At 42.8% G+C, this 12,450-nt stretch overlaps 2 protein-coding genes across 3 annotated transcripts; one reads left to right on the top strand and one right to left on the bottom strand.

Annotated features, from left to right (window-relative positions):
• Positions 1–2,256: 2,256 nt before the first annotated feature.
• Positions 2,257–5,181, top strand: LOC104417570 (cytochrome P450 736A117). 2 transcript variants are annotated; one of them, XM_018866488.2, is made up of 3 exons: positions 2,257–2,427; positions 2,510–3,530; positions 4,447–5,181. In XM_018866488.2, the coding sequence occupies exons 2-3, from the start codon at positions 2,604–2,606 to the stop codon at positions 5,050–5,052; spliced, it is 1,533 nt and encodes a 510-aa protein (XP_018722033.1). In that variant the 5' UTR covers positions 2,257–2,427; positions 2,510–2,603; the 3' UTR covers positions 5,053–5,181. The 2 variants fall into 2 exon arrangements, with proteins under 2 accessions (XP_018722033.1, XP_010027128.1); XM_010028826.3 differs by having other exon boundaries at positions 2,257–3,530.
• Positions 5,182–5,793: 612 nt separating this feature from the next.
• On the bottom strand, positions 5,794–6,687 carry LOC104430970. The gene is made up of 2 exons (XM_039305957.1): positions 6,211–6,687; positions 5,794–5,862 (listed from the first exon to the last, which is right to left on the bottom strand). Exons 1-2 carry the CDS (start codon positions 6,685–6,687, stop codon positions 5,794–5,796), a joined length of 546 nt encoding a protein of 181 aa, XP_039161891.1.
• Between the last annotated feature and the right edge of the window lie 5,763 nt (positions 6,688–12,450).

The raw sequence follows: 12,450 nt of genomic DNA, 5'->3' as shown, positions 1-12,450 counted from the left end.
GGCCAGACATTAGTTATGCTATACAGACACTCAGCCAATTCATGCACAAGCCAAAGCAGTCTCACATGAATGCTGCACTGAAAGTTGTGAAGTACTTGAAGAAATGTCCTGGACTCGGGATTCTTCTTTCCAGGAAATGTGATATGAAAATGACAGCGTCTTGTGATGCATTATGCCACTTGTCCGATGAGCGGGAGATCCATAATCGGTTTCGCATTAAGTTGGGAGATTCTCTACTTTCATGGAAAACCAAGAAGCATTTACGTCTCTTTATCCTCAGCAGAAGCAGAATACCGAGCTATGGCGAAAACGACATGTGAGATAGTATGGCTACGGGGATTACTTCGGGACCTTGGAGTACAAGTTGAAGGATCAACCAGATTGTTTTGTGACAATGATGCAGCTCTTAAACTAGCATCAAATCCCATTGTGCATGAGAGAATGAAACACATAGAAGTGGACTGCCATTTCACTCGAGAAAAGATACAGGAAGGTATAATTGAAACACAAGGGATAGGAACAGAAGAACAGCCTGCAGATGTGTTCACCAAACCTCTATGTCAAGGACAGCATGCGTATCTCTTAAGCAAGCTCGGCATCTTGGATATCTACAAGCCACCAGCTTGAGGGGGAGTGTTGGAAGATACGCAAGATATCTTCAGATCATATTAAATATCCCTCAGATCAATCAAGATCAAATCGAAGATCAATTTATATCAAATCTAGTCTATACATTATTTTGTTGCCTTTTTCATTATACATGTATTGTAATATAAACATTACATTGTACATTCAGAGATATACAGAGAATACAGAAAACTTTTCTCTCCAATTCTTCCCATCCATATTCTTACATCAATGCCTCACCGCTACTCTCCTTCACTCCCTCGCTGTCACTGTTGAAGCTCCTAATCATCGAGAACCTCCACCAGCTCGGCGATTATCCTCACTGCTCGCCTCAAGCCCTGTCGAGGCGCTGTGGCCCCTTCAGGAGCTCGCCCGTCCTCGTCGTATCATCCGCTGGTTGTGCACTTGACATCATGAAGACCCACGACCTTATATTTCTCCGACCGACCCAGGTATAGACTAAGCCTGTCAACCCGTGTTCATGCATCCTAATTCTCTGTTAGAGTTATATTTTCTAGCATTTATGATTTGGAGAGGGTCCCGGTGGACTATGACACTAACCATGCGTCAACTCATGCTATTTTAAAACGTTGTATTTTTTATTTAACAAGACGAAAGCTTCATATGTACTAAATATGTGCCTATTCATGTCATTTCTTTGACTCAAGTCAACCCTATTCAAGAGGCTTCTGTACCAGCTCAATGACGTGTCATTGATGTCATACTATCGGGGTGTAATTCATACTTCCTATCAATTATGTAGATGCAGTGTCCCTATGACTTTAATTTGGGTTTGACCTTATAAATAGCTACTCATGAATAGTAACTGTGAAAAAGAGTTGACTATTTTGAAGGTATTTATTTATTATCCATAAATTACCCAAAAATACAAAAAAAAAAAAACCAGTAAAATTTTATCAACGTGTGTGATGAAAATTTTCTTTTTTATTCTTCTGAAAGCCAGAGGATCGTCCATACATAGAAAATAATAGGTTCAGTTCACGCAAACTGTCCACCCTGAAGAAGACCCCACGTGACAAGAGGACTGCAAAATGCAGATGTCGTGTCTATTCCGGTGGCCGATGGGGCGGCTGGACCATACAAACTCTGTCATCGATTTCACATTGATTTGACGGAGATATGAAACGAATCAGGTCGATCCACCCACGTTACCGTGTCCATCACCAAACATCGTTTGCTTTGAAAGGCTTAGTGGTCCCAAACTTTATCTTATGTACAAGTGGTAAAAGTCAGAATGATTTAATCTCTATCTTAAAATCAAAAGTCGAATTAGAAGGGTCAATTCTCAATTCATGGAATGGCAGTTGGCCCATTCGGTTTTAAAATCGAACCAACCAGTCCCATCTAGTCAAGAACCAATGGTGATATCTTCTTCTTTTTTCCCATATTCCCCTCGGGTGTAGTTGCATAGTCTAAACTCTTACTTTTTGGTATTTTGGATATTTAATCAATAAAAATCTTGATAGAAAGACATTAAAGATGTGATAAAAGTATAATCAAGTATCATTAACTTGTTAATAAAAAAATATGGAGCCAGTCTAGGTAGTCCAGATGATTTGGTTTACACCTAGAACAAGAGACTGGACCAACAGTCACCGGTTCCAAGTTTTAGGAATGGGGAGCTGTCCAGAACCGGTCCAGAACCGGTCGATTTGCTCTAATTCGGTTCAGTTTCAGTACTCACCCTTAGCCGCACATACATGTTTGATTCGGAGCAACTCAGTTCCCGTGTCCAAATTGTTGAGGCCAATGTATGGTGCAAGCGAAGAAGTTGGACTGGTATTCCATTTTACCGCACATCCCATTTCGATACTAATGCATTCTTGAATGACATCTCGTGACTTTCGTTTTGGATGGATAGCGTGTAAAGGTTCCTCAACGCCTGCTCCTACTCACTACAAAAAGAACCAGACGCAGGAGGAAGCAAGTTGTATCTGGGGTTCTGATAGAAGAAAATGATGTCAAGTGCACTTCTCAGGCAATATCTTTATCCCCTTTTAATACCATTTACCTTCTGCATCTTGCTCCTCTTCAAATGGTTGCTTTCACCTTCCACCACCCAAAAACACCACCACCCACCACCTTCGCCACCAAGGCTTCCCATCCTCGGAAACCTCCACCAGATCGGCTCGCGCCCTCACTCCTCACTTGCAAACTTGTCCCGTAAACATGGCCCTCTCATGCTCCTCCGACTCGGCCGTGTGCCGGTGCTTGTGGTCTCGTCAGCGGATGCCGCCCGCGAGATCATGAAGACCCACGACCTCATCTTTGCCAACCGGCCAAAGTCGAAGATCTTCGAAAAGCTTGTGTACGACTACAAGGACGTGTCGATGGCGCCATACGGCGAGTACTGGAGGCAGATGAAGAGCGTCTTCGTATTGCAACTCCTGAGCAACAAGAGGGTCCAGTCGTTTCGCCTGGTCCGGGAGGAAGAGGTGGCCAACCTGATCGCCGACATCGAGGGCTTGCTTTCTTCCGCATCGCCGACAACCGTGAATTTGGGCGAGAGGTTCGCAGCGCTAACCAACGACGTGGTGTGCAGGGTGGCTTTGGGGAGGAAGTATGGTGGGAAGAGGTTCAAGGCGATACTCATGGAATTTGTGGAGTTGTTGGGAGCTCTCAGCTTCGGGGATTATATTCCTTGGCTTGCATGGGTGGATCGAGTGAGCGGTTTGGATGAGCGGCTGGACAAGGTGGCTAAAGAGCTTGATGGTTTCTTGGATGAAGTTGTGGAAGAGCATGTTGAGAAGAGGATGAACTGCGAGGGCGGCGTCGACGTACAAGAAGGCAAAGAAGATTTTGTGGATATCTTGCTTTCTATCCAGAAGGATAGCTCCGTCGGTTTTTCCATTGATAAAATTACCATCAAAGCTCTCATCTTGGTACGCAAGTTCTTGCACGGCCCTTTTTGTTTATTTGGCTAATCATTATTCCTAGAATCATTCTACGGTGCGCGGAGCTATATGAACCATCGATATGTGGCCACGATCTCTTCTAATGTTTCAGATCACTCTGTCCATTATAGACTTTTGTCTCGGCATGTTTTTTAATTTGTTAGTTTAGCACACATCTCTTGCAAAAAGATGATGCTTAATTCCCTTAAAAACTCCAAACTTTTTAAGTCCAATTCTGATTTTATCCATAACATTTTTCCTAATAAAAATTATATTTTTCTTTCTAGTTTTAAATCTGCTCTCGCATCCAAAAATAGCCACCGAGTTCTTCCAAATTATCAATATCATGAGGCTACTGTTATTCCGTGCAAAAGTGAGAGTGTTGTGGGAGTGAATTTGGGAGTATAGTGAAAATCTATGATTTTTTTTTTTTAAACTTAAATAAGTTTGGGCAGAATTGAGATTTCACCTAAAATTTAGATTTTTTGGGGGAGTTAAGCCCAAACGGACGGTTTAATACCTCTTTCAGTTGTGAGCATGCAATGTCAGTCGATGTCATTTTAGCAATTTGCACTCAAGTTTTTGGCAAAAGTTGCACTTTAATTAGCCTATGAAATAACGTGGAATCACTCTAGATTGCTACGTGATGGTACTGATCATGTAGGTAGAGACAGACTAAAATGAACAGAGTATTGTATAGTCTAGATCCTAGCACTCTCCTTCTCTGATTGAGCTTTCTCCTTTTGGTCAAGGAGCACTATTTTGGGCACTTTGGATTGATAGGCCAATTGTAATTTCATCTTAATGTTAGTCCCCCAATGTTGGCAACAAGGTTAATCATCAGGCAAGAATACTTTCGAGCAGGCGTACGATAGTCATGCCGACAACATTGTTATAATTGCAGGATGCATTTGCAGCGGGAACAGACACTACATACACTGCCCTAGAGTGGGCAATGACCGAGCTTCTCAGACATCCAAATGCAATGCGACAAGCACAAGCCGAGGTCAGAAGGATTGCCGGTCACAAGTCGAGCATAACCGAGGAAGACCTGGACCAAATGTGCTACTTGAAAGCCGTGATCAAGGAAACCCTCCGATCGCATCCTCCGATCCCACTACTAATCCCCCGAGAGTCAACCCAAGACACCAAAGTGACGGGCTATGACGTCGCGGCAAGGACGCGAGTGATTGTCAATGCTTGGGCCATCGGGAGAGACCCTTCGCTGTGGGACTCGCCAGACGAGTTCCGTCCGGAGAGGTTCTTGAACTCATCCATCAATTTCCAGGGACATGACTTTGAGCTCATTCCATTCGGAGCAGGGCGGAGAGGCTGTCCGGGAATCGCATTCGCCATTGTTGTGGATGAGCTTGTTTTGGCCAATCTCTTGCACAAGTTCGATTGGAGATTGCCTGATGGCGTGGGGCAGCTGGACATGACCGAGTCCACTGGTCTAACCATTCACAAGAAGTTCCCTCTCATTGCTTCTGCCGCTATAGCCACTCTATAATGCTACCAACGATTTTTACTTATTTTTACATCTAATTCAGGCAATGTTGTCCGACAGATGTGGCGGATGAAGTTCCTTCTTCCCATTTTCCAAATATTTCTGGCAATGCAAAGTTCTTATGCAGTCTGATGGTCGGAATACACTCTTTTCATAAAGATAGGTTCAGTGAAGTATCAATTAGGCCTATATGCGCATGTGGAAAACAGTTATTGTGAGAAGAAGACGATCCAAAATAGGGATGTATTTAAAGATATAAGCGATGAACGTCATGAACTGATGTAGGAGCTTCGGTACTGAGGATTGAGGAAGGTGAAGGGCTCTTTGCGAACACGAAATGGGAGAGGCCAACACGTCTGAGCAAAGGCACCAAATTTTATGATAGCCCCGGAGATTCATCTGAGAGTCGATTCGGTCAATCCAAATCTTGGATGGATTTTGATTTACAAAATTTCAGAATTGCTCTGTTTTCTTAATGACAGAATAGTTAGAATAATCAAGGAAGATTAGTGTATAATGATCTTTAATAATGGATGGTACTCAAGATGGATGGCTTGCAGCCTAATTTCTTAGAATCATTAGTCGACAAGAAGGCGTGAACTCTTAATTTTTAATCTATGGCTGATTGAAATTTAATTCAACCTAATCAATTGATCTTAAATAGCGATATCTAAAAGCGACATGCTTAAAGCATGATGATCACGTGATCAACCCACCCTAGATGATTTGGCGCGGCTCCAATGATTAGTCGGAAGAGCACTGATTTTGGGTCGCTATTGCCATCGCTAATCCTAGCAGCATTCTTTTGTTACCCTGCACAGGATGATATCCCAGGATGGCTTTCAGGACATAAGAAAATTCTACCACGATGCACTACATTGCATGTGAATGGCTTTGTCCATGACAAATGCATCATATAATCACCAGAGAAGGACATTTTTTTTATAAGACTGACATTGACTAAAATTAAAACCAAATGGCCGGCAAATCAGATAGATAATTTCAGTGACTTTTTTTTTTTTTTTTGGTCAAAAGAGGTTTCTTTCATTACGTCCTGGGAACAAAACAAGGACTTTTACCCAAGCCCAAACACAAGATAGACGTAAGACAGTGAGGAGGATAAGACAACCGGTTCGGCGCAAGGGAATCATCGCGGCACACCTTCACGATCCAATCCGCTGCCCGGTTCGTTTCTCGCGGATTGAAGCCCATGGACACTGCAGCTAATGAACCCAACTTTTGTTTACACTCTGCCACCACCGATTGAACAGCCCAAGGTATTTCGGCCCAGCCCAGGATAGCTTCTGCTGCTGTTGAGTTGTCTGTGATGATCTGAACAGGAAATACTTTAGTTGGTCTCCCCTGTTCGTTGAACTGAAGGGCACTCGTGCGTGTCTCCTCCACGAAGTGCAGCCCTTCCTTTAGAGCTAGGGTTTCTACGACAAGGGCAGATGGTGCGAGGATTTTCTTGGTGAATCCATCCACAAGACGCCCGTGATGGTCTCTGCAAATCCCTGCAACCGCGCCCTGTTTTGAGGCGCAACTCCAAGACCCATCCGCATTCAATTTCAGCTCGCCTTTTATCGGTGGTATCCACTCCTCCCCTCTCCCAAGTTGCTCGTTCTTTCGGTTTTGCATTGTGGTATTGGGACTCCATTTTCTGTAGAGTTCAAGATCATAGCTTGCGTCCTCCACGATTTGTTGTGGTTTTAGTCGATTGGATCTGAAAACCCATGCATTTCTTGCTTTCCATATCGACCATAAAATACCTGCAAGGAGTGCATTTGATTTCCACTCATTCTGGTGAAACAAGTTCTCCGAGATCCATTTATCCATTCTTGTGACTTTCTCAATGGCTGTATTCAATAGTATGTGGGGATCTAACCATATCTATTTCGTCCAGGAACATAAGAGGAGGAGATGCTCGAGAGTTTCTGGGGCTTCATGGCAAATGGGACAAAGTGGATCAGGTAACATTTTCCTCCTGTAGAGATTTTCTCTTGTCGGCAACGCATTATTACAGACGCTCCATAGGAAAAATTTCACTTTTGGGTAGTGTGGGGTTTGCCAAATTGTTGTCCATAGACCTCGGGGTGGCTGATATGACGATGATGGTTGGTTTTCTTTCAGCTGTTTTTTCTGGGAGCATATTTTGTTGTAGCCATTTCGACCATATAGGAGCCCATATTATTGCCCGTCCACACTATTCTATCCATTGATGAGTGTGAGCTGAGCGGTATTGAAAGGATCTTGTGGATAACTTGCTCGTCGAACATTTCCTTTAGCTTCGCCACATCCCATTCTTTTTCTTCAGGTACAATCAATTCCGCGACAGTTGTTGGTTCATTTAGATTTGCACCTCCTCTGATCCGACCTCCAGGTAGCCACACATCTTCCCTAATTCTGATATGTTTACCATCACCCACTAGCCATCTCGTCTCCGATTCAATTGCTTCCCTTCCTATCAGCAGACTTTGCCATCCCCATGAGGGGCGACTACCCTTACCAGCACGCCAAAACTCTCCTTGTGGGTAATAAATACCTTTAACAACTTTTTTCCATAGGGAATTCGGATCCTGAACAAGTCGCCACGCTTGTCTCCCCAGTATAGCCTTATTGAAAGACACTAAATCTCTGAACCCCAATCCTCCGGTGTCCTTCCTTGTTCTCAAAGATTCCCAACTCTTCCAATGAATTCCTTTTTGGTCAATAGTTTGTTTCCACCAAAAGCACGCAATTCTTTTTTCTATTGATTTACGAATAGAGATCGGTATCTTGAAAATAGACATTGCATACTGTGGAAGAGCTTGTACAACTGTTTTGATAAGTACCTCTTTCCCCGCTTTAGTCAACAATTTCTCCTTCCAGCCCTCTAGCTTCGAGTTGACCCTTGCTAGGATCCATGCAAACATATGCTTTTTTATTGTCCCAGTCCGACGGAATTCCCAAGTATTTGCTTGTCTTGTCTATAATAGGGACTCGTAGTTGATTTGCCAAGTTTCTCTTTAGAGTTAGTGGACAATTCTGGCTAAAGAAAATACCTGACTTGTTTAAGTTGATGGCCTGCCCTGATGCATAGCAATACTGGTTTAGGATATTCGCTAGGTTTTGACATTCCATAATCATTCCATCCAAGAAAAATATGACGTCATCCGCAAATAAAAGATGAGATAGAGTTGGACACCACCTATTTAATTTGATTCCCCTCAGACTTCCATCTGATATTGCCCTGCTCATTAGAATAGATAGCACATTTGCCATAATAATAAATAAGTAAGGCGAAAGTGGATCTCCCTGTCTTATACCTCGAGATGGATGGAACTGTTGTATCGACTCTCCATTAATTTTCACACTAAAATATACCATAGAAATGCACTGTTTCACACACTGGACCCATTCCTTGCAGAATCCCATTTTCTTCATACACTCATATAAGAAATCCCATTCAACTCGATCATATGCCTTTTGCATATTTAATTTAAGAACTGCCTGAACTTTCTTTTTCCTCTTTCGAATGCGCAGTTGATGTAGCACCTCCTGAACTATTTGTCTTCCACTCACAAAGGCACTCTGTTCTATTGCAATAATATCCGGAAGCCATAGCCTAAGATAGTTTGCCATTACTTTAGAAATGACCTTATAACTGAAATTACATAAACTAATGGGTCTATATTGAGTAATGTGTTCTGGAGTTGTTACTTTTGGAATGAGAACAATGTGTGTCATATTCAATTTAGGATCGAAAGTACCCGTAGTGAGGAAGCTATCAACCATCTGGAATACATCTTGTTGAATGTCAATCCAATAATGATGATAAAATTGCCCACAAAGCCCATCTAGTCCGGGTGCCTTAGTGGCTCCCATTTGAAAACCGCCTCTTTTACTTCATCCATTGTTACCCTCCTCATCAAGGACTCGTTCATTTATGCATTGACAAGTTGTGGGCATTGATCTAGGTCTGGTTGAAAATTTCTAGGACCTTCAATGGTGTAGAGGGATTGTAAAACGGCCAATGTGTCGCTTTAGTGCTTCGGTTCCCGACACCAATGATCATCATTCATTTTCAACATTGTGATTCTATTCCGTACCCTCCACTGGACCGTAGTAGCATGAAAGTATTTGGAATTTCTATCCCCCCACCTTAGCCACTTAATGCGGGATCTCATACTTCAGTACATCTCTTCATGCCTCCATAACTGTTCAATCCGCTCTTTAATTTGTTTGATTTCCTCCCAGAACTCAGCTCCTTCTGGACTATTAGTCACACAAAGGAGTCTTCTCTTTAAAAGTTCAATTTGCTTATGTGCGTTTGAGAATTTCCGTTTACTCCATGTTCCCAATGCACCAGCCACCTTTTGTGATTTTTGAACTACATCTTCCAGTGTGTTATGGTGATCATTCCACGCTCCTTTAACTATATCTCTGCATTCTTGGTCTTCTAAACAATATGCCTCAAAGCGAAACTCTTTTTTCCTTCAGAGGATATTCAGGTGTAGAGTGAGGATAAGAGGACTATGGTCAGAACCTAATGCTGGCAAAGCAACAGCCTCTACATTTGGAAACTTCACGCTCCATTCTATGTTGCATAACACCTTGTCAAGCCTTTCTCTTACCAAATTCCCCCAGTTATTTGACCATGTATAGGCACACCCCTTACTTTTAATATCCATTAATGCACAAGTCATTCAGCACTTCCCTAAAAGCCACCATTCGATAATGATCCATCCCTCGTCCTCCTTCCTTTTCCCAGAAATCAAGAACCTCGTTGAAGTCCTCCATGCAAATCCATGGTAGTGAGTTGATATGGTGGATTGCTCGAAGTTTCTACCATAAACAAATCCTCTTCTGGAAATCAGTAGATGCGTGTAGAAAGGATATTCTCATCAGGGTATCGGAAGTAGGATCCCTATATATAATATCGATCAGCTCGTTTGAATGCTCCTTTACCTCCACCTTTAATTCCTCATTCCACATTGCTATTAGTCCCCCTGCTATGCCAATTGGATTGATAATAAACGACTCCTTGAACTTAAGTTGCTGCCTAACTCTGTCCACCACTGCTTTTCTATTCTTTGTCTCCATTAGGAACACCAATTCAGGTCTATCAAGAGCCACAAGGGCTCTGAGATGCTGGACCGTCAGGGTAGACCCCAATCCCTGACAGTTCCAGCTCAAAACTTTCATTTATCCCCCGGTGGCTTATTAGGGCTAGCCACCAAAGCCCATTCATGCACTCCCTTATCCACATGGATAAGTGTTTTGAGAAGCAGAGTCTCATCAATTGCATTTGCATCCTATCCCCGTAAATTATAACACTTTGCCCTCTTTATTTTCTTGCTTGCCGGAAGAATATGACCTTTCTTGCTCTTTTTGTGTGTTGTAGCTGTGCTATCCAGCACCGTTTCTGTCCATGATGAATTTGAGAGAAGAAGTAGAGAGCTTGTGTCTCTTTTGCCTTTCACGACCTTGGGCTCACTAGCTATGCCTTTCCCTTTTAACTTTAGTAATTTTGAAGATTGAGCTTCCATAGGATAATTCAATTGCTGTTCATAATTATGAGTACCGGTTGGGATCTTCATAGTACCGGCCGGTGGAGTTTCCTCGCCTATTTCTTGCTCCTCATTTGGTATCTCCTCCCCATAATACATTTTTCAGAAAGGGCTATTTTCCTTTGCTTCCGCTTTTAGCCAAAATCCAAAGTTTCCCGCTACTTCCTCCCCCGGCTTTGGTTCCTCATAAGGGTTTTCCTCATAGGTTGTGGCATAATGGCCTATTCGGCCACATGAATAGCAATAGTAAGGAAGCCTCTTGTACTTAAAGTCCACCCATATTTGATCATCATCAAAATTCACCAATGCTCCTGGCCGTAGGGGGCGTGATAAGTTTAGCATCACCCGCGCTCTGCCCACTTTACATGGACTGCCTTCTTTGCCATCTATTTTCAATTCCACCACCTTGCCTATCTTCCCGACCACCTCCAAAGCATTGTCTTTTCAAAGTGATTCGAATTATTGGAATTCCCAACACTTGCACCCAAAATGCACAATGAGTAAAGACATGCTTGTGGATAGGTACCTTTGGTTGTAGTTTGTATAGAATCAGCAGGTTCCCCAAGAAACACCAAGGGCTGGCATCCAAGACTCTTTTCAAATTAGCTTCCTCTCTGAAAGTGAACGAAAATAGGCCCGACTGCACTACCTCACACACTACATTTTCAGTCTTCCAAGCCTTCTTCATTGTGGATAAAAAGGCCGGAAAGTTAACATTAGGCCTGGAGAATAGTTTCCTAGCAGTATGAGATTACAAGCTTTCCATTTATCCTTAGGGATTTCTTCAAACACGTTGGCTACAAAATCCTCTAACCACATTTGCCCCATTCGTCTACATAATGCAGCCAACCTATGCTCTTTAACTAATTCATTCTCCATTGCAACCTCTTTTTTGTTTTATAGGTGCAAATTCAGGACATCCTCTAAGACTTTCCTAGGAAAGGAAAGACATTAAATCCTACACATACCGAGTGGTGGAGCCGAAAAAACGTGGATGAAGGGAGCTCGAATACCGTTGCTGTCTCTATTTCACTTACCATTCTTTACCCAAAGAATCCATAAAGTCCAGACTCCATCCATACTCGTAAGGGGCTGTTGTAATGAGTGATGACGGATGATGATAGTAAGGAGAGATTACATTGTGACGATAGGTTCATCCATTTTTGTGGTCTCGTGTTCGGGTTGAGGAATTTTTAGTCGTCAGTGTATTGGGATTCATTGATATTGGGAGATTTAGGGCTTGGGACACACTATCACCATGGATAGAGATGGAGCTCTTCCAAGAGAGAGAGAGAGAGAGAGAGAGAGAGAGAGAGAGAGAGAGAGAGAGAGACTCTTAAAGAAAGCTAGTCTTTTGCCACAGCTGTCTTGCTCTTGACTTGATAAGATTACCACGCTCGGTAGTTAAAGGTCGAGATACTATCGGTCAAGAAATTAATGTGACTTGTGAGGTACAACAATTATTAGGAAATAATCAAGTTAGAGCTGTAGCTATGAGTGCTACAGATGGTTTAATGAGAGGAATGGAAGTGATTGACACAGGAGCTCCTTTAAGTGTTCCAGTCGGCGGAGCGACTCTCAGCCGAATTTCATTGACTTCCGTATATTAAACTGTGTGGGAATCAATTAAGAAGTAGAGAATAGCAATATCATGATTTGTTTCTCCCAACATGCTTGGTCCTAGCAGCTTTGCTGATTGTTTTGGGAAAGAGCAAGTCTAGGAAAAGAAAGAGCAACCTCCAACCAAGCCCTCCCAAATCGCCAATCATTGGCAATCTCCACTAGCTTGGCAAATCGCCGCACATATCTCTTCATCACCTCACGAGGAAGTACTGGCTGATCATGTCCTTGT

Source organism: Eucalyptus grandis, chromosome 2, assembly GCF_016545825.1.
Source record: "Eucalyptus grandis isolate ANBG69807.140 chromosome 2, ASM1654582v1, whole genome shotgun sequence".
In the NCBI taxonomy this organism is placed as follows: Eukaryota; Viridiplantae; Streptophyta; class Magnoliopsida; order Myrtales; family Myrtaceae; genus Eucalyptus; species Eucalyptus grandis.
The sequence above is the reverse complement of the archived record's forward strand: the minus strand, read 5'-3'. Positions and strand labels throughout refer to the sequence as shown.

Excerpts from the sequence above, each read along its gene's own strand:
- LOC104417570 (XM_018866488.2), top strand. The coding sequence starts at position 2,604 with ATGATGTCAAGTGCACTTCTCAGGCAATATCTTTATCCCCTTTTAATA. Across the intron at positions 3,531-4,446 it reads CCATCAAAGCTCTCATCTTG|GATGCATTTGCAGCGGGAAC; the intron begins GTACGCAAGTTC and ends TTATAATTGCAG.
- LOC104430970 (XM_039305957.1), bottom strand. The coding sequence starts at position 6,687 with ATGCAAAACCGAAAGAACGAGCAACTTGGGAGAGGGGAGGAGTGGATA. Across the intron at positions 5,863-6,210 it reads CAGCGGATTGGATCGTGAAG|GGTAACAAAAGAATGCTGCT; the intron begins GTGTGCCGCGAT and ends CATCCTGTGCAG.